The sequence below is a fragment of the Mauremys reevesii genome, linkage group 5, assembly GCF_016161935.1.
Source record: "Mauremys reevesii isolate NIE-2019 linkage group 5, ASM1616193v1, whole genome shotgun sequence".
Taxonomy (NCBI): domain Eukaryota; kingdom Metazoa; phylum Chordata; order Testudines; family Geoemydidae; genus Mauremys; species Mauremys reevesii.
This window is the reverse complement of record NC_052627.1, coordinates 31,323,027-31,344,528: the sequence shown is the minus strand read 5'-3', so window position 1 is coordinate 31,344,528 and position 21,502 is coordinate 31,323,027. Positions and strand designations below refer to the sequence as shown.

At 41.7% G+C, this 21,502-nt stretch overlaps 1 protein-coding gene across 1 annotated transcript in view; it reads left to right on the top strand.

Annotated features, from left to right (window-relative positions):
• LOC120405976 (cytochrome P450 2U1) overlaps nt 1-20,152 on the top strand; it is a 33,218-nt gene extending 13,066 nt beyond the window's left edge. The window contains exons 2-6 of the mRNA XM_039540027.1: nt 3,236-3,871; nt 8,109-8,270; nt 10,153-10,320; nt 10,871-11,123; nt 19,116-20,152. Of these exons, the coding sequence (XP_039395961.1) occupies nt 3,236-3,871; nt 8,109-8,270; nt 10,153-10,320; nt 10,871-11,049 (1,145 nt within the window). The 3' untranslated portion in view covers nt 11,050-11,123; nt 19,116-20,152. The remainder of the gene's footprint in view (nt 1-3,235; nt 3,872-8,108; nt 8,271-10,152; nt 10,321-10,870; nt 11,124-19,115) is intronic.
• Nucleotides 20,153-21,502: the final 1,350 nt, after the last annotated feature.

Here is a 21,502-nt window from a genome sequence, read left to right as displayed (position 1 = left end):
GCAGCATTCAGCGTGTCTCGTTAATCAACCCTTACAAAAGAAGTATCAACACATACCTATCTATCTATGTGAGTACATACTCGCCTAACCTTGGCACAAGGGTGAGAGCAGTCTGCAGTGTTCTGGATGTGTTTTATTAAAGAATCAGATAATTATCAGACATCTCCAAAAAACTTCATAATTTTGTATCTGTACATTAAATCTTGATTTCGGCCGAAGTGAGAATAACTGTGACATATTATATAAAGTGGTAAAGTAGATGTTAATATCAATTGTTATACCATCTGAAACTTTTTGGCACCTTTAGGACTTTTTTTTGCTAAATATCATTCATTTTGGATTGAAAATGGGGGGCGGGGCGGGGGGGGGGGAACCTGGAGCAGTCAGGATTTTCTGTGCTCCAGCTCTGTTCCAGCTCCAGGCAAAAACCTGCAGCTCCACTGCTCCGGGCTCCGCTCCAAAGCCCTGGTCTAATTCTCATTTCTTGATGCACTTCTATGGCTTATTCAAATTCTTCCTTGTATATACCCATTCCTGGGTACACTTGGCTCTCAGCTCATGTACAGAGCAAGTGCTGTTTTCCCTAGCTTTTGTTTATTAACAGACGATCATGGGGGGGGGGGCGGAAGTGCCCAATTACTCATCTTTATTTTTACCTGGCACTCAGCCAACGGATTCAGGTTTCTTCTCTGATCTCCGTTGTTGCTCTAATCTAATGCTCTTTCTCCTTTTTAATCTATTTCTCCATCTCTGTTAGTTTCTGCCTATAGTAAGCTAGTTGTCAGTGCTCCTAAATGAGCTGGGATTTCCATGATTTTGATGATCTCATATGACAGTCTTCTCTGTGGAACCATGTCTGAAAAGATTTTTACAGTAGAACCTCAGAGTTATGAACACTTTGGGAATGGGGAGGTTGTTCATAACGCTGGACAAAATGTTATGGTGTTCTTTCAAAAGTTTACAACTGAACATTGACTTCATACAGCTTTGAAACTTTACTATGTAGAAGAAAAATGCTGCTTTCACTTCATATTTTTTTTTAGTAGCTTACTTGTAACACAGTACGTTTTTGTTTATGCTGCTGCCTGATTGCATACTTCCAGTTCCAAATGAGATGTATGGTTGACTGGTCAGTTCCTAACTCTAAGGTTCTACTGTAGTACGAAATTGGGACAGTCTTGGTTCGCCAGCTCAGCTTTTAATGCGTAAATTGAAGGGAGTTTGCTCCCTTAAAAGATGATGAGACTGTTTTCTCCTGTGGATGGTACTCTTCCCCCTTCTGGAGGCAGGAAAAGGTAGTGCTGAACTGTGGTTTGGTTTTTGTTGTAGTACTTGCTTTAGGCCAAGATAGAAGTGTTCTGTTTCACTGGAATGATATGTTCTTGGCTAATTTCAGTATCAGATGTGTCTTAATTTTTCACTTGTCCCAGTTGATGTTACTGCTGCTACATAGAACCACTGCCCTGGGGTCGGTAATCTGACAAGCTAAGAAAACCAACAAAAACAAAAAAGTGTTCTATACAGAAAATGTATTGCTGAGAAGCTGTCCTTCAAAGCATATTTATAGGAAGACAAAATGAGGTTCATTTGAATAGCTGTTCACTCAGTTGGTAAAGTACAGTGACTTTCTTCTTAATCAAGGACTGATCATAATACTCTACTTAATTTGTTCAAGACCTTTGGAACTAAACAATGTATTCAGATTTTTCAGCCTAATACAGTCTCACTTTAATAGATAATTCAGTCAGAAAAATCTAATCATGAAGACCACATACCAATCTTTATTTTGCCCTTCCATATCTCTTAGATTGTCCTGACCCTGAATAGTTTACATTCTCTTTGGCATATACTACCCTTTGTACATTATTATACCCACTCTTTTAAATAACTTTGGATTTATTTTAGTGTTTAATTCATTTTCATGTTTTGACTATTAGGTCCTTTTATCAAAATGTGGATGCCTATCCAGTATCAAGAACACACATCTTTCTGTTACCAATTTCTAATGGTCACTGAGTTTCTCTCTTGTTCTATATCTGGCCATATGTTACATTAGGCATTAAGCTCTTACCAACCTGCCTTTCACAAATCAATTAATTTTAAAAAAAGATCTTTGAAACTTAACATTAATGGTGAGACGTGTGGTTGTCATGTAGCTTTTGTGAAACAAGCTGCTCTTTCTAAAAAAACATAATGTGAGTTCACCATAAGTAGCACTAAAATATTGGTTCTTGCTCTGATGGCTTAAAATACTTTTCCAAGTTAACCAAATTAATCTAAACCTGATCAGAGAAAGTCACTGTAGCTAGCTGTTTTTTGTTTTGTTTATATAGTTAGTACTGTAAATGTGTACATTGTCTATTGTCAAACACAACAAGATGCATCTAGTTGCATGTAAATTAATATTTATAGTTGACTCCAAAGAAGCCCATGAACAAAAAAGTATAGAATATTGACTCGGGGGTAGACTTCATAACATGAAACACCCATGGAGAACATGTGTCTAAAGTTTTGAAAACTCCGCACTGATGCAAATCCAAGGGCATTTTTACCCAGAAGTTTTAAATATATAGTCACCTTCCCAGTCTGTCTGTAGCTTTTATATCCTGTTGCCTAATTGTTTCATAAAAATGTAGGCGTCAACTTGAATTTTCTCTTTCATGGGAGTTGCATGCACACAGACAGTACTGGGAGGTGTGTACCATGGAGAGGGTCGTCCTGTAATGTCACAGTGCAGAACAAACTGTGTTTGAATATTTGGTTATCTCCATCTTGCTCATGGCATTTGTGTAGGAGGGCCCCCCCTTTTTTTGAATGGGGGGGGGCAGGGGGGTCATTTGTTTAAAGGGTTACTGCTAACATACGTCCAAAGTTTGACATTGCTGTGAAATGCTTACAAGACAGTAAACAATAATGGTTCTATAGTGCCTTCCAACTGAGGATCTCAAAACATATTTCAAACACTAAGCCTGTAGAGGTAGCCATTTTATAGATTGGAAAACTGAGGTACAGAATTGCCCAAGGCCATGTAAGAAGTCTTAGAGCTGGAACAGAGTCATCTTTCCCTGGCTGCTAGTTCTGGGCCTTCATCACATGACTCTTCTTCCTTTTTGGAAAGTTTCTGATCTGGTTGTGAGGGTTGGGTTGTTTGGTTTTTTTTGGGGGGGGGGATTAAATGTCACCTTGAGAATATAGCTGCTCAGTTTGGGATTCACCCCTTCTTCTCCTCCCCCAGGTATTGTTTTTGCACCATATGGCCCGGTATGGAGACAACAGAGGAAGTTTTCTCACTCAACTCTTCGTCATTTTGGATTAGGAAAGCATAGCCTGGAACCCAAAATCATTGAAGAACTGAAGTATGTGAAAGAAGAAATGCTAAGATACGGAAAAGATCCGTTTAACCCCTTTCCTATTATCAGCAACTCTGTGTCCAATGTTATCTGTTCTATGGCCTTTGGCAGGCGCTTTGACTATGAAGATGTTGAGTTTAAGACCATGCTAAGTCTCATGTCACGTGCGCTAGAGATAAGTGTAAACAGCCATGTACTTCTGGTCAACATTTGTCCTTGGCTGTATTATCTTCCCTTTGGCCCTTTCAGAGAACTGAGACAAATTGAGTTTGATGTCACAGCTTTTCTAAAGAAAATAATTGCACAGCACAGGGACACTCTGGATAGAGAAAATCCCAGGGACTTCATCGATATGTATCTCCTCCAAGTGGAAGAAGAGAGAAAGAGCAACAGTGAGAGCAGCTTTAACGAAGACTACCTGTTTTTTATCATTGGTGACCTCTTCATCGCAGGCACTGACACCACTACCAACACACTGCTCTGGTGTCTGCTCTATATGTCTCTCCACCCAGAAGTACAAGGTAAATGAGACTTTTCTAACCGTATTTATTGTATGCTGGACTACAAGACTGTGTTGTTGTTTTTATAGAGTGCTGTATTTTATCAGGAAGGCAGACAGGCAAGTAACCCAAAATTGTGTTAATCTGAAATTAAAGTTATAAATAGGTCTAAGGGTATGGCTACACTTGCGAGTTGCAGCGCTGGTGGAGGCTTTCCAGCGCTGCAATTAGTAAGTGTCCACACCTGCAGGGCACATCCAGCGCTGCAACTCCCTGGCTGCAGCGCTGGCCATACACCTGGCTCAGCATGGGGAATAAAGATTGCAGCGCTGCACAGCTGGACGACCAGCGCTGCAGATTTGTAAGTGTAGCCATACCCTAAGTAACTTAAAGGGCTAAGCATCTCAATATTCTAGTTTTATCAAATACAAGCGCCCCCCCCCCCCCAAAAAAAAACAAACCAACCATGAGTACCCCAAATGGCATTAACGTTGCCCATCCCTGCCATACTGTGCATTTACCACCTAAATTTTCTAGATATGCCTCTAAGACAAGTATTGCAGCTAGTTGACATGTCAAACTTGGATACATTGATGTTTTGGCCAGGAAACCCCCGCCCCCTCTAGGTTTCAGAGCCTGAGCTCCAGCCCGAGCTGCTGTCTACTAGACAAGGAAGGTTTCAAGTACGAGGCACTGTGACGTGGCTGTAGTAAGTACTGCCTACAACACTTCTGTCAGTGCCTCCTAATCTAGAGTAATCTCTTTTAAAAGGTCAAGGTAATAGTTTAGTCTCTAAACTCAATCAAATCTTTTTCAGGCAAAGATTGTACAATAGGACAGCAGTTCAGCATTCTGGAGATTAAATTAGCACTGAGTGAACTCATTTAAGCACCATTTTATTGCCTGTTGTTAGATTGGAACAGGAACAACCAAACTCTGTCACCTAGGGACAAACTCTTTTCTAGGGTGACCATACGTCTTAAAGTAAAAACAGGATGGCTCAGGGCTCGCCCAAGCCATTGCGTTACCTATGTTGACCTTAATAGTCCTCCAGCAGCTGTCCCACAATGCCTAATACTGACTGCTCTGGTCGCAACTCTGAACTCCACTGCTGAGGGCTCACAGGGACTGGAAATTGCCCCCTTAAAGTCCTACAAAATGTTTAAACGCATTTTCCTGATTGTCCAGCTTGGAAATTGGTGAGCATATCTAGCAGTTCTCCATTGTTGTGTGCAACTCCCCAGCTGACCATGCCAGCTGCATGCTCTAGAGATGCTCTGTCCTGGAGTAAACAGGAGATATTGGATCTCTTGGGCCTGTGGGGAGAAAAGACTGTGCAGGCACAGCTACAGACCAGCTGTAGAAATGTGAACATCTGCAAGCAGGTTGCTCAGGGAATGCAGGAGAAGGGGTACGACAGGGATCAGCAGCAGTGCCTCATGAAAGTGTGTCTCTTTCACCAACAGAAATCTGTCCAATAAAAGATATTTCCTCACCCAACTTTTGTCTCTCTAATAGGAGTTGGAGTATTTTTACCACTTCGGCTAACAGAGCAATAATATGAATGAAAAACATTTTAAAATCCACTTCATGGGTTGGGGTTTAGAAGGTGTTTGAGTTTTGTGTCTTTAGCCTCTTTCTCCACTTACACATGCTAGTAATTTTTCTCCTTTTTGCTGTTGATTTGAACCATTTTTGTCACTTGTCTTTGAACCCCATCTCTTTCTGCTGTTTTGAGATGAGATGACCAGAACTGAGTGTAGTATTCCAGGGGAGTGTGAAACATTGGTTATATAACAGCACTATCTCCTTACCAGTGTGATCTGCCATCCCATACTTTATACATCATCATATTTTTCTCTGCTTTCATTTGGCCTGCCTGGGAGTCTTGCTGTGCCACCTCTTGTTCCTGGCCATGAGGCTTCTTCAGCTCTTGTGAGGAAGTGGCCTGGTCAGGCAGTTCACAGAACTAGCACTTGTTGGGGGCAAACTCTTCCTGTCAAGAGCTAGAAGGGAGGCAAGGTGGGAAGAAAGAGTTGGTCGTGCTATTTGCTGGAAGAAGGAGCTCCACTTTTAGCTCCCACAAGAGCTAAAGAGGGAGAGACGGGGAGGAGGGAGACAGAGAAAGGAAAGAGACATGCATGATCAAAACTAACTGGGCTCCAGTCCTATCTGAATTCCACAGATAAGTATATTTGTCCAGGATCTGAGGGACTTTTAATTACTACTTTTTTTTTCCCTAAGCAAAGATAATGTAACAGTCTAGACATGCTATTAGCTAAAAAGTCAAGAAATCTTGCACCTTGCAGTCAGCCGTGCAAACAGCAAAGCATCTAGGTAGTTTTATTACAGTCCCACAAATCTCTTCAGGATCCCGCAGACTTCATCCTGGGGATACAACACTTTGGTGACTTAGTGTGTGTGTAGACAAGTGAACAATCCTGAGATGGCTTATCCTCAAAATAAAATTATTTTCTGCCCCTTGAAAACTGTTTTCCATTGAACCACTCTGGATATGCCAGGCACTAGTTCAAGGGTCAGAATCTATCAATGTGAAAAGCAACTCTGGTATTTTAAACAGGCAAATGGGTAACCCACTGTCATCACTGTAAAGAAGTTTGTTTACTTTGTGTTCCTCATTTGAGCAGAAATTTCCTTAGCAAATCCATAGATGGCAGCATATGTCTGTTTAGCAAGTGATGGTTGTTGAATCCCTTTCTCTGCCTTTGTGGTAATACCAAGAACTTTTTCTTATGCTGACTGAGCAAATAATTAACCTTAAATCGCTGTTGAGGATGTGGCAGGTCTAATTCTGAAAGGTAGAACTGGCAAGCAGAACCACTACAGGCACAGGGTTTCCAGGGACGTTGTGGATAACTAATATTAGCTATTACTTAAACAAACAAACAACTCAGTTTGGATATTTTTCCCCTCTGGCCTGCCCTTCATCTTTTGCTTGTCTTTTTAGATTGAGAGTTCTTTGGGGCAGGGTTTCCAACTTCATAGCTGGGTGGAAAGCACCTAGTGAATGCTGCTGTAATGAACTTAATACTATATGATGAGCCCTCAATGCAATGATAAATAGGTTGAAAGAAGGAGATTGCACCTTCCTCCATTACTTTGGGCCTAATATACATGACAGGGTAGGATAGAATAGAGGGTCGGCTTTCATTTATCCTTTGGTAGCTTGGGTGAGATGGGGCAAGGAGGAAAGAGAAAGTGTGTAGAAACACTTTCCAACAGTGTGGCTGAGATTTTTGTGTACTGGTAATGGGTGTTGTGTGTTGTTAAACCATTACACCACCACTCTGAGGAAGGCTGTGCAATCCCTGAGCCAAGTAGAGTGCCAGAGAGGCCAGGACTGAGAATTGCAGGCCCAAAGGGAGAGACTTTAGTTCAAGTTAATTTTTGGATTTAATGAAGTAGAACCCCAGTCCATTACTACAGAGGTCTGCTGTGTATCTGAGGGGGCTACTGCTGCTACTCAGGTACTCGTATACTGGAGCTGGAACCCCAACAGCCATGGCTGCCCCTCCATATGCCAGTAAAGGAAGGTAATCATCTTGCAGCTAAGGAAGGTGTCTGTGCCTGGTCATCCCTCCTTGATAGGAGGGTCGGGGAAGAAGGGGCGTCTCAGAATCCCACTTTTGGTACCAGTTGTCATGGGACATGCCTACCCTGGAGCACCCTGCTGCGCTAGTGTGGCTCTGCAGGCACTCCCTGCCTTGGTTTCATTTCTCTGAGGGCCATTTAAGACCTCACGCAGCCCACACAGGTATAATAAGAACAATCCCCCTCCTGGGGGTGTAGTTTAGTTCCAGATTATTTTGGATTTTAAAAGGGCTCTTTCCCTAGTCTCAAGGGTTGCACAGCCCTCCTCCTGGGGGCCTGTGGTTCTCAGTCCTGGAAGCTCCTTTCCTTTGGGAGAGGTTCTCTCTCTGTGAGCATCTACCTGTAACTGAGCTCTGATGATCTTTTATTGGCCCAGGTGTTCATTAGCCAGAGGGGCTCTAATTTAGCTCCTTGTGGGTAGTCTGGGCACAGACTCTCTTTAAAGGACCAGGAACCTCTAAACTGTCATTAGAAAACTCCTATGCACTTGGCTGCCTAGAAGTGAAAGTCTCTAGCCATCCTATTATCAGTACTCATAGTTTTCCTCAACTGTATCATGATTGAGTGTAATGTAAATCTGAAAGTGTGTCAGTGCCTTTGCTCCTAGTTTTCATCTTTCTTTTTACTCCTCCCTTCTTTTGCATAGAAAAGGTTCATACAGAAATTGAAGTGGTCATTGGGCGTGACAGAGCTCCTTCTCTCACTGACAAGGCTCATATGCCCTTCACAGAGGCGACCATCATGGAGGTCCAGAGAATGACTGTGGTTGTTCCTCTTTCTGTTCCTCGAATGGCCTCAGCAACTACTGGTAAGTGTTTGTAGGTTTGTTTGGTTTTGGGGGTTTTGTTTTGTTTTTTACATTTTGTAGCTGAAATGTCTGATGGGACAGGTGGTGAGAACTTTATGAAGATTGCAGTTGTGCAGGTACAGATGTAACTTCAGTGTGTAAAATGCCATCTCTTTAGACAGAAGGGCTAGTAATGTTTATCCGATCATCCATCAGTGGTTAACTGAAGATGCCCAAGTATTTCATAATTAGAGTCCTATCTGTTGATGAACAGGAATTGTGTGAGCCTTTGTTGATAGACTCAGCCTTTGGGAACAGTAAAGAGAATCTCAGCTTTCATTTTACAAAAACAAAAAAGTCTCTAGCCCTTTTCCTGGCACAAAGAGCCTTGGAAAATATTTACATGATGTAAACGGATTGCTAAGCTGGAAAGGAATGTGCTGCTGGTTTTTATTTCTACAGAAAACAATCTCACCCTCTCCCAAAGTCCGGTTGCTGGTCCCTATTGCCAGGAGTGTGACAGCGGTAGACAGGAATTGATTAACCTGGGTGGGTGGTAGCAAAAAACATCTTGCAGGCCACCCAAAAGCATATCCTTCTTTAAATTTTTCAACACCTGCTACAGTGATGCTAGCTGCTTCAAGGAGAATTCCCTCCTTTCATCCCCCCACAGTGCCTCAAGGTGGTCATGGAGAGATGAACTAGTTCCCTTTACCACATCCTTCTGCTAGACTCTACAGCAGTGTATGTGGAGGAGGAGAGCTGGTGCCAAGCCACTGCTGCTTTGAGTGGGATTCCTGTAGCTGCTACAGGCAGACCCTCTCCTTGCCAATGTTTGCCTTCCTCTCAGGCTCTTAGGAGCTAACATTGGGTGCTCTGGCCTGGAGCTCTGACACCTCCAGCACAAATCCAACTGACCACTGAGCTGTACATCAGAGGGGACATCATCCCCACCCAGTCAAATAGGTTGCAGACAGACTGCAGGACAAATTGCAACCAGCAGTCAGAGTTTGTGGGATGGCCTGCCAGCTCTGATAAACAGCTGCCAGCTAGGGGAGCCTCAGTGAATTACCAGGAACTAGAAAGGGGAAACATGATAGACCAAGACTTACTAGACTGGAGATTGGGAAGGATTATGGGTGTGAGGATGGGGAAGGGAAGATGGAATTAGTGGACCTGGGGGAGAGGACAAGGTTTTGGAATTGATAGATGTTTGTGGGCAGGGGAATATTGTTGAAGTGGAATACATTTTGAGGAACTCCTGTGTTCAAAATGCTGGCAGTATAGGCCTGGTCCTGTCTGTGTTCCTGTGAAACTTTTTGGGTCAGTTTAATGGTTGCAACAGTAGAAGATCTGAAATGTCTCTGCTATTCTAGATAATGGTAAATGATCTTAGTAACCTAAAGGGATTCACACACATCATGCAGTGTTTGCTTTGCAGTGCATCACCGGTGAATTCTAGTTTTATCAGCATTAGCTAGTTATGGGAGGATCATCCCAATGTAAGGGGTTCCTTTGGTGGGACAACGTCTTCTGTTCAATCTTGCTGTCTTCTGCTGCTGGCATATTGAGTGAGACTTTCTGGAAACATAACATGGCTGAGACTTTCCCACACCCTGTTGATCCCTGACTGTTAGCATAATTTAGCATACTTCTGGCTGCTCTAAGTTGTGCTGAGAGACTAAGCTGGTACACAACCAGCCCAGAATCAGGGGAACACGAGGACCACCTTTGCACCCAGACTTCCGTCCTCTGTCCTGAGATGTGATGGGTGTTCGTTGTCCATAGCTGAGGATCTGAGCTATTGTTTAATTACTATAGTCCCTCTTCTGTTAAGCGCAAAATCTCTCATGTTTGCTCTTAACACCTGTTAAATCTCCTGTCTCTGGTTTTTGTTTTGAAGTGCTACGGGGATATACTATTCCTAAAGGCAGTGTGATTGTGCCCAACTTATGGTCAGTGCACAGAGATCCAAATATATGGGAGAGACCAGATGACTTCCAACCAACAAGATTTCTGGATGAAAATGGCCAGCTAATCAAAAGAGAAATGTTCATTCCTTTCGGAATTGGTAAAATATCTAGATACAGCTGGAATGGGCTTTTTTGTTTAAAGTTTGGGGTGAGAGTTGCACTTCCAAAAAGCCTTTGGCATCTGCCATTTTCTTATTTTGTCATAGAAAATAATATTCATTGTTGAAAATAGAATAAAAGTTGAATGTATATGGTGCACACTGATTACTTAAGCTTTTTATGGGTTTTTTTAAACCTCTTGGGAGTGTCCTGCAAAATACAGTAATTTAGTTCCTACCAACTCCAGCTGCCAGTTTAAATAAGTGCAACCTTCTCCCACTTAAAGTGCAACCATCAGTCCCCCAGATGGATCAGGTGATACTATAGAAGTGGTTTTACTGCCATAAAGTGTTAAGACTGTATGTGCTTCTAATGTTAAACAATAAAACCCAGTGAAATCCAAACCAAGACTCTGAATCCTAACTTTAGAAAGTTCAGATCTGAGTCCTTCTCTGCTTGGAACAAGGTTGTAGGGAAATTGTAGGGCTGTATTTGAATGAGTCAACAGTATAAGAATCAGTAATATTTACCTTTCTAACCTCTCTTTAGGTAAACGTGTGTGCATGGGAGAGCAGCTGGCAAAAATGGAGCTGTTCTTGATGTTTGTAAATCTCATGCAAAATTTCACCTTTTTGTATCCTGAGAATGCTACAAAACCTGCCATGGAAGGAAGATTTGGTCTAACTTTAGCTCCATTTCCATTCAATATAATTGTTTTGAAGAGATGAAGAAACTTGAAAAAAGACTAAATGAAGAGATACTGCACTTAGCAAATTCAGCTTTATATTTTTATCGTTCTAAGGTATGAAAACATATGAACTAGTAACTCAAGGTTAGCTGCTGAGTTCCAAAAGTGACTAGATGAGAGCATGTCAGCCAGTCTGATGTTCTTCGCCTTTATATTTCTTTACCGAATCTGTTACCATTAATTTTGGGACAAAGGACCCATAATAACACATGACGCTTTACAAGTATCAAGTGTCATTTTGGTCAATATGTTGTCAAAGTGCTTTGTGTATACACTTGCCAAACAAAAGGAAGGATGTGATCAACTAATACTAGAGGAAGCATTAAATGACTTAAGGGCTTTGTATGTTTGTATGAAGAAACATGGTGACTAAATGCTATGTTGCTGAAGAGTGTTAGAAATGACAAGAACAGTGATACTAAGGCTCGCAAGTGGCTCTTTAACGTTTCTCCTGCAGCTCTTTGCAGCACTAGATATTAAAACACAGTGTGTTTTAATTATTAACCAATCAGGATGCTTTTACTATGTTATTAACCAATTGTAGGTGATAAAACAATACTTGGTCTGTCATTTTGCTGTGAGAACTACATATAAAAAACTATATATTTCTCTATCATACTATTTAAATATGAATATATAGTACTATAGTAAATGAAACAATGAATTCATACTACCGTGGCTCTTTTGGATAATGCTGATCGCAAATTTGGCTCCTGAACCACTGAGGTCTGAGTATCACTGGACTAGAGGACACTTTCTGTAATCTTGGGAGGATTTTTGATTTTTTTAATCTAAATGACTTGTAATTTATAGATGGAAGGCAAACCAAAATGCCTCACTGGATCCTGGATCAGAACACTCCTGAGTATTGGGACTTTGTGAAAATTCAGATTCACACTCCAAGGAGAGCCCTATCTCATGCTCTCTATGGGTACGTCTACACAGCCAGTAGGAGCAAGCTTCAGACCGAGTCGACAGACTCGAGCTCACGCTACTGTGCTAGAAATAGCTCTGAGGACAGAGCTTTTAAGTTGTGGCTTGGCATACCCCCGTTCTCTAGATTTAAGAGCCTGAGCCCCAGCCTTAGCTGCAATGTCTACACAGCTATTTGTAGTGTGGTAATCAGAACATAAGAATGGCCCTACTGGGTCAGACCAAAGGTCCATCTAGCCCAGTATCCTGTCTTCCGACAGTGGTCCGTGCCAGGTGCCTCAGAGAATGAACAGAACAGGTAATCATCAAGTGATTCATCCCGTTGCTCATTCCCAGTTTCTGGCAAACAGAGAGGCTAGGGACACCATGTGGGCCCAAGTCTGTCGACCTGAGCTCAGAGGCTTGCTGCCGTGGACTGTGTAGACCTACACTAATAGGCCAAATTAAAATCCCAGCTCCAACAACCATCAAACTGTGAAAGTGAAAATAAAACTGGAAAATTTATATACAATATGAGTATAGAAGCAATAACAAACTGTAATTTAATGAGCTGTAATTTGTCTTTTCAAACAAGCATCTTAAAACTGTTATAGGATAGTAAAGAGTTGAGTTGGAACCAATACTAGCAGTGGTAGTAGTAGTAATGGCTAAGAGGGGTGAAAACATTATCTACTATTTAACTGCTTTGAAATATTTACTGCTCTTTAATATTGCTTTCATCTATTGCAAGACAAAAACCTTCATTTGATGCTCCCATTACATGTTGTTTGTTTACACAACAGATGTTGTCAAAAGGCTATGAGACATCAATTTGTTGATCTCCTGGTATGGTTTTAGCAATGTGAAATCTGAGCCCTTGTCAGGGACAACATCGAAGAACCGTTGGACCAGCTCCACGTGTGTACCAGCTTAATTCTAGAAGGTCTGTCTCATGCTAAGCATGACTATCTTTCAAGAGTTCTTAAGGAGAATGACGTTTTCTTGTAGAGTAACATCATCACTCATGCTGCAGATTATGAGCAAGACATAAAATTCCTGTTAGCTTGTTGCCACCATGAACAACAAAGTATTGCCTTGCCATGTATATTAGGCACGGTCTTAAAGATGTTTCAGTCCTGGAGGAGTTTACTTTGCTGCACTAAGAATCAGACAACTGATCATAACTAATGTGTGCAGACTTTCAAATCTTGAATAGCTGAAGCACATATTACCATTTTCTCCCCACCAAGCTGTGTATCTGGGTGATTTTAATAGCCACCACTCACAGTAGGGCTATAGCAGAAATGATGAAGCTGGTTAGCAACTCACTGGTTGGGCCTTGTTTGCAAATCTCCATTTTTTATTTTATTTTATATTTTTTAACCCTAAAACTATTGACTTTTCACTTGGCCAGATGGAATACTAAACACAATCTTGACCTATTCTTTCTGATTAAAGACAATTCTGGTATTCCTCTGCAAGCTTCAGGAACAGTCCTTAGAAATTTCCTTGCTGCCAACAATGGCAAATTATTCTGCATGTCTGCTTTGGAGTTCCATTTATTGAATCGGCACCAAAACCATGCAAGAATTTCTGCAAAGTAAACTGGGTTGCATATGCTGCAGAAGTTGAAGACTGGATACACCGTATCAAACCAATCCCAGAAAATTGACCGCTTTGTTCACCTTCTTATTAAACGCATTCCTCACACCTATCACAAGGTCTATATTTCTTGCTGGCAGCTGGAGACAGAAGCACTCTTCAAAGAATATGAGAAGAGTGGTGATCCAGACACCGAAAAAGCAGGAATAGAGTCACTGAACTCTGCTCGCCTGAAGAGATTGAATGAGACAGTGGAGGATCTTGACTTCACCCATTTCAGTTGCAAAGCCTTGGCATTCCTCCATAAGCTTGGAGCTGCTGACTTAGTGAAACAACACCAACTGAAAATTTCAGCCAGTTGTGTTGCCACACACCTTCTCTGTAACTCAAAGATCAAAACCAACAAGTTGACTAGACAGAAGATTGAGGAAAGAGCTTTTTTCAAATGTCTGACACAGCCCTACCACTTCGCTGCTATCATCTCCTTATACTGCAGAAGAAATAAACAAGGCTCTCATGGCCTCCAAAAGCGGAAAAGCTGCTGGCAAGGGTGGCATTTATCCTGATTTCCTTGAGAATTTAGGGACCAAAGGGACAAGCGTGGTTGGCAGACCTATTCATGTATTTAAACAGGGAAGATACACTGCCATGTATTTAAACAGGGAGGAGTCCAAAAAGCTGGAATGAGGCAATAGTCATTGGCCTCCTCAAACATGGGAAACCACCAAATGATGCTACCAGTTATCACCCAATATTGCTCTTCTCCACAACTTGTAAGTTAATGGAGCGGGTTTTATTGGCCCATCTCACCCCTATCTTTGAGGCCATCCTGCCAAAGGAACAGGCCAGTTTCAGACTGGGACAAAGTTGCTGTGACCAGGTTCTCACCATTAATAGTTACATTGAAGCTGGCTTCCAGAAGAATCTAAAACCCAGAACAGCACTAATAGATTTATCCACTGCCTATGACATAGTATGAAGAGATTGGCTATGGCTCAAGGTATCAAGGGTCATCAAATACCAACTCCTGACCACAATGTTCAGCAACTGTAAATATTGCATCCCTTTTGAAAGGGCAGATCAGCAAAGCATGCCTCTTCAATGATGGTTAACCTCAAGGATCCCTGCTGGCTCTTTCACTATTCAACATCTAAATTAGTGATTTATGTTACACAATTTCACATAAATTCATTTATGCTAGTGACATTGCTCTTGTGGTACAAGGCAAAAGGCCTCACTATCATCGGCAACATCCTCTTCACCAGCCTCAAGATAATGGCAGAATACTTTCAATATTGGAAACTCGGCTCCAATGCCGCCTCCAAAAATCTTGGTAACTGCCTTTCTCCTAAGCAACAAAGCTGCCAAGGAACTACTTAGTGTGACCTTCAGCGATCAACAGGTCCAAAATGAGCCCTATCCAAGGTGCCTGGGTGCACCTTTGGACAGCAGCTTGACTTTTTAAGTTCATCTGAAGAAGACATGCAAAAAGCAAAGACTAGCTTTGTCCAAAAGCATGCAGACACAACATGGGGTGCCACTATATGTGGATGCTTCAAACAGTGCATCTAGCATGTGTTCTTGATTGCTGAATATTGTGCATCGGTCTGGATAGGCAGCTTAATGCTACAATGAAAATTATAACAAACATGAAAATCAACACCTGTTCAATGGTTGCCCACTCTGGCACATACACTCTCACCTAAGATCCAGAGAGAGAGACGCATACAGCTTGTGAGTACAAGTGAACCATGTCTAGCCTGAACTTACCAGTTCATGCGGACTTCTAGAAGCTTCCAAAGACATGCCTGAAATCTCTCCATCCTTTTTGGGATTGGGTAAAGCTCTTAAATTGTCCTCACTCAATCCTGAGGCCCATTGGGATAATGGGATAATGTCTCAAACACCTGATTGCAGACACCAGAAAAGAATTTCTAGGACTCAATCTACCCCCAAAACAGTGGTCCACATTGTACTGTTTGAGAACATCATGTGGTAGATGCTGTCAACTTTCTCATCTCTGGAAGATTAGAGACTATGCACAATGTGTCTGTGGAACCCACTTGCAAAATGTGGGACCAGTCTGTAAGTCAGAGCCCCCTTCAGTCATTTGCCAGTGGTATCTTAGGCTTCTATCAAGCCATTTCTGAAACTACCTGTTGGCTCACCAATCTGTACTTGGCTATATGAATGTTGCTAATTACCCCTCTTACCATACACAAGAAATCTCCTTAGAGCAGGTCGAGGTGAAGAGGTTCTTGCACATCTGGAATTTGTCTGAAGATTTCTAGAATAAGGATTTTCAGTTGCAAAGCTACAATAAAATGCTGATAATTTTTTAATCAGACTTCTGTTAAATGCCTACCCAAACACCATGATAATGCTGGCTATGCAACTGATTGATTTATATAAAGTACATACACTTATCCTCTTCAGTCGAGGGTAAGCACTTTTAAAATTTTGGCAGAATCCAAAGAAACTACACATAAAACAATAGGAGTAGGTACCTACATCTTGATTATATGGGATTGCACATAAATTGTCGTGTGCTCTTGCTGCAGTCTGCCTTCTAAACCAGTGATCTGCAGAGAAGTTTGGTATGTAAAATGTCATACTACTTCTGAAAACTGTTATTTTACAAATAATCCCTTAAGAGTTGTAGCTTCTGATCGTACATAGAATCCAATGCTGCATGATGTGATGTGATGCTATACATACACTATAAGGGTAACCATTATCATGTCTGCCAGAACACAAGTTGCTGCTGCAACTGACACAAAAGCCTTTCACCCCTGGCAAATAAAATTTAAGGCTTCTACTAGTTCCTGAGAGAGAGACTAGAAACTGCATGACCTAGAGGAAGTAAATTACTCTTGTTTGTGTAATTTATACCCTTCTGCTGTGGAGCAAAGGTAAATTGGTAACAGATGTAAGATGAGAGGAGACCTGGATTGTGCAATATTGACCTAAATTGTTTTTGTGACTGAGTCTTGAACGTGCCTTCTATATATCTATTGCTGAATGCAAAAAATAGTGCCTACATTTATGCAACTTGAGAATTAGTTTCACTGTAATCTTTTGTTTAATTTTTAATCAAGGCTTTTTTCAAAGCCATTAACCATTCCATTTTAGTCACTGGGAGACGCATAGTAGTGCCCTTGACATTTGGTTAGCAGAACTACCAGCTTCAACCACCTCTATAATTGTTTGATGCTAGACATTAATACATGCCAGCATAAGAATCTCTCTCATTTTAGTAGTGCCCATCCTTCCAAAACAGCTGAAAAATGTTGACACCCTGAAAAAGGAAGAATGGTGGAGTGGGGAATAAAGAGGATGGGGGACGGGGAGAAATAGGGAGGGAATGGGGGTGCACAGAGCCCCTGGCAGGGGCGGCTCTAGGAATTTGGCCGCCCCAAGCACGGCGGCACGCCACAGGGGGCACGCTGGTGGTCGCCGGTCCCGCGTCTCCGGGGGACCTCCCGCAGTCATGCCTGCGGAAGGTCCACCGGAGCTGCGCGACCAGCGGACCTCCCGCAGGCATGACTGCGGGAGGTCCGCCGGAGCCGCCTGCTGCCCTCCCGGCAAAATGCCGCCCCAAGCGCGCGCTTGGCGCGCTGGGGTCTGGAGCCAGCCCTGGCCCCTGGCATGGTGGGAGAAAATGGGGTACCTTGGCATGAGAGATAGGGGGAGGGGTGTTGCAGACAGTCTTTGAAATGGAACAGGATCAATGGTGGCACAGTGGGAGCTTGGGTGGAATAGAGGGATGTAAAAAGCCCCTGGCACATTGCTTTTGTAGGCTGAACTCATTTCACAACTAGTATTCGTAATTTTACATTGGACTCCTTGCTCCCCTCTGTACTCCTTGGGGAATTTTGACTGCTGTTAGCATTGGAAATATTAAAGTAAATCTACTATAACATTAACTTGGCCTGATTTTACCTGTATGACCTACTATCAGTACTGCAAAATTGTGGGCGTTTACATACACAAGATTTAAATATAATAGAATTAGGCTTGGTCTATACTTAAAATTTAGGTCAGCATAGCTACAGCACTTAGAACTGTGAAAAATCCATATCCCGCAGCGCCATAGTTATGCTGCACTTATCCCAGTGTAAACCGTTGATGAAAATATGCTAGCCAGCATCTAAATAAATAAATATATATAATAAAAAATAGTATGCATTAGACTATATCACTATTATAATATTTATGCTTAAACTGCCTTATACCATAATCCTGTTACTTAGAATAAATTATCCCATAACACCTTGCATTTGCTGAAGTCAGCATTTGGTGCAAAAAGTTAGGAAACTTGTCAAGATATGTTCATTCTCTGCCATAGTACAAAGCTAGGGAAGTGCCTTCATGCAAAAGTACCTGGAATGCTGGTATCCAAAACAAAGATAAGGAAGGGACAGAACAATAAGTTAAGGAACTGGAACAAACGGATGGGTTGGATTTTAGTGATGCATAAGTGGATTTGGGTTGGATTTTACGTGTAGGGAAATGTAACTTGTAAAATCATGTAAATAATGGCAGCTGAAATGTATAACTTGGGGAGCACACCTTCTGTATAAGGTGATTGTAACATTACTGCCTGGGATGGCTCCTCAGAGACGGGTATTGAACCTTTTTCCTGTATCATATTAATAAATCTCACTGAGTGGTTATTTGGTCTCTTGACCATATATTTCGTAATGAAATAATAAACCAAAATGTAATTAAGCAATTGACTATACAATTTATCAACAAGACACAGCTGGATCTATGCTTGTCAACTTAACTACCATCAGCGCTCAGGGAGGTGGTGTTCCTAAAACAAAGGAAAAACCTTTTCCATCACTGTAGGCTCTCCACTACAGGATTATGCTACAATAGGTATGGTGACAAAGCTATGATACTATAGTCCCTGTAATGTAGACATGGCCTTTGTAAAGATATAACTAAATTGGTAACTTCATGAGAGCAAACAAGTTGAATAGGGTCACACTCTAACATACTGTGCCAAAGTAACTTACATGCCAGTGGGCTATATTGCCTACTTGAAAAAGGGATGTTAGTTCAGATGCCATTCAAGCCAAGCAGACCATATGGCAAATTACCCATTTAGCATGGCAAGAATATTAAAGATTATTATCGTTACTGTTTATACAACACCACACTTGGGAGTAGGGAACATAGGAACTGGGAGTGTCACCTTAATAGCTCCAAGAATTGGAACCTTGTCTGTACCAAAATCATAATCATTCTATATTATTATTTGTATTACTGTAGCACCTAGAAGCCCTAGTCATGAACCAGGACCACCTTGTACTAGGCATTGTACAAACGCAGAATGAAAAGATGAGGCCTGCTCTAAAGAGCTAATAATCTAAGTATAGAAGATAACTTTGATGCCATGTAGGCTGGCAATGCTGCCTGAAAACCCCACCTTGTTACTTGATGATCCTGTTGAGAAAGGATTTTTTAAATTTATAATGGAAGAGAAGTAGAAAGTTAGTGATGGGGGTGTATGTTTGGTTTCAGCAGCAGCAGAGGAAGACAGCAGCAGCAGCATTTTGAAAATACTGTAAGGAGAGAGATTATCAAGACATGCACCAGATAAAGGTGAGAGCAGTTCTGTTTCTCCTGCTGAACCTAATAGGAGAGCTCTCCCCTCCTCACGTCTTTCGTACAAAATACTGTGGGGTCCACCTGGCTGAAGAGAAGCGGATCTTCTTTTTCTCTTGTGCTCCTGGGAGTCCTGACTAGGGAGCTTTGCTTATTTTGCTTAATATTATTCTGCATATGTGACCAGGATTTGAGTGTTTGTTTGGTAAAGTCTCCCTCAGGCAGAGCTGGGGTGAGCTCAGTGCAGGCGTTCAGTTCGTATCTATGAATACTGAGCAATAGAATTTCTGTTTGGGTAATGCTTGTTTTCAGCTGTAATTGGCTAGTCCTGAATAATCTTCAGTCAGATAAAGTTTACTAAGGACCAAAGCACCTCATCTGTATCTCAAAACCGGCTTTTGTTGCAGTGATCTTTTAGCACAAAATGCCAAAGATGAATGCACTTAATTTCTTCTGAGGAAACAACTTAACCTGGTGAATTGCTCAAATAAACTTTGTCACAGTATGTTGCCAACTGGTGGGATTTTATAGTGTCTCTCTCTCTCAATAATAAGTGTTTTTCTTAAAGTCCAGCATTTACATTCTTGTGATTCAGATTGTAATTTAAAAAAAATAAAATTGGGAAGAAAAGCCTGAATGTGTGATCCAAGTGTAACCCAACAGACTCAAAACACTACATAGATTCGAAGGCCAGAAGGGACCATTGGATCTAGTCTGACCTCCTTTATATCACAAGCCATTGAACTTCCCCAGAATAAAAAGCTGCCCAAGCAAGCATTTGAAAGCAGATAAAAACACAGTATACTTGTGACACCCTGACATCCCAATATTCACCACTGTCATGTAATTAGGATGTGTTTTGTACCAAGTATGTCTTGTGAGATGTCATTCTAAAAGTCAAGTATCAGAGGGGTAGCCGTGTTAGTCTGGATCTTTAAAAGCAGCAAAGAGTCCTGTGGCACCTTATAGATTAACAGACGTTTTGGAGCATGAGCTTTCGTGGGTGAAGTGGGTATTCACCCATGAAAGCTCATGCTCCAAAATGTCTGTTAGTCTATAAGGTGCCACAGGACTCTTCGCTGATTCTAAAAGTCTTGATCTGCTAGACATTAATATCTCACTGGATTGTATGTGAAGTTCCGAAGTTTGGCTTGTATGTGTTACTGTAACATGCTGTGAGTTTGAAAGCACCACAAGCAGCCTCTCAAGTACAACAGTAGAAAGGCCAAAAAATGTTAATGACTTATTGAGGAAATGCACACAAGCACAAGGATTACCCCAGGAACTGTGTGCAATAGAACCTCTCAGAGATAGCACTACACAATGGGAACTGTTTGACCCAGGTCACAGCAAAAGAGCTTCCCAGATATAAAAGGCTGGGACAATGACATCATAGGGGGACCTCAATCTCCCTGCAACAACATACCTGGAAACACCTAAGGGGCAAGGACTGAACCATGGGAAGTGGTGGTCCCAGGCTAGAAGGATCTTTAGCCTGTGTATGAAAATGTGGGAAAGCCAAGGCAACTTGTGCCTTAAGAGTCTGCCAGGCTGCTTACCACTCAGCGTGAGAATTTGCTAATATATATCCTACCTATCTTGTGTGTTAAGCTCAGTTTGTGGCTTTTGTTTATTTACTAAGGTAATCTGCTTTGATCTATTTGCTAACCCTTACGATCGCTTAAAATCTACCTTTTGTAGTTTATAGACTTTTGTTTTTCTCTAATCCCATTTCGTGGAATTCAGTGTGTGTGTGTGTGTGTGTGTCTGTCTCTCTCCACATTGAGGGAGAGGGAGAATTTAAATTTGCTTATGCTGTCCAGTGTGTTTAGAGGAGGCTTGAGGGCCTGGCTCAGCAGGACAAGGTGAGGGAGCCCAGGCTGGTGGAATAGGAGAGCTCATTGGTACCCAATACATCAGGTGCCACCCCAGAATGGGGGGTAACCTTCATAATACTATTTAAAAAAAAAAAACACACTTGTGGTGGCAGTACTGCAGTCGGTGCTTGCTCAAGCTGTTCTTTAGTAGATTAGAGAGGGAGAAGTGAGATTCCCCTATATACCAAAGTTAATGTAATCACTGGGATAAGCCAGTAGAGTTGAGTATGCTTGTGCCAGCATTGAGGGTGAGCTAAAATCTTTAGAATGGTCTCATGGCAGGGCAGTTGCTGGTAAAACAGATTTCGCAATCATGGAAAAAGCTGGGTAAAAGGGAATGTATTGCTTGCCTTGAACAGATGTAAAATGCCAAATATTTTTGTTTTCTTTTTAAACTGTGTTTCTGTGAATTTAACGTTTGTATTT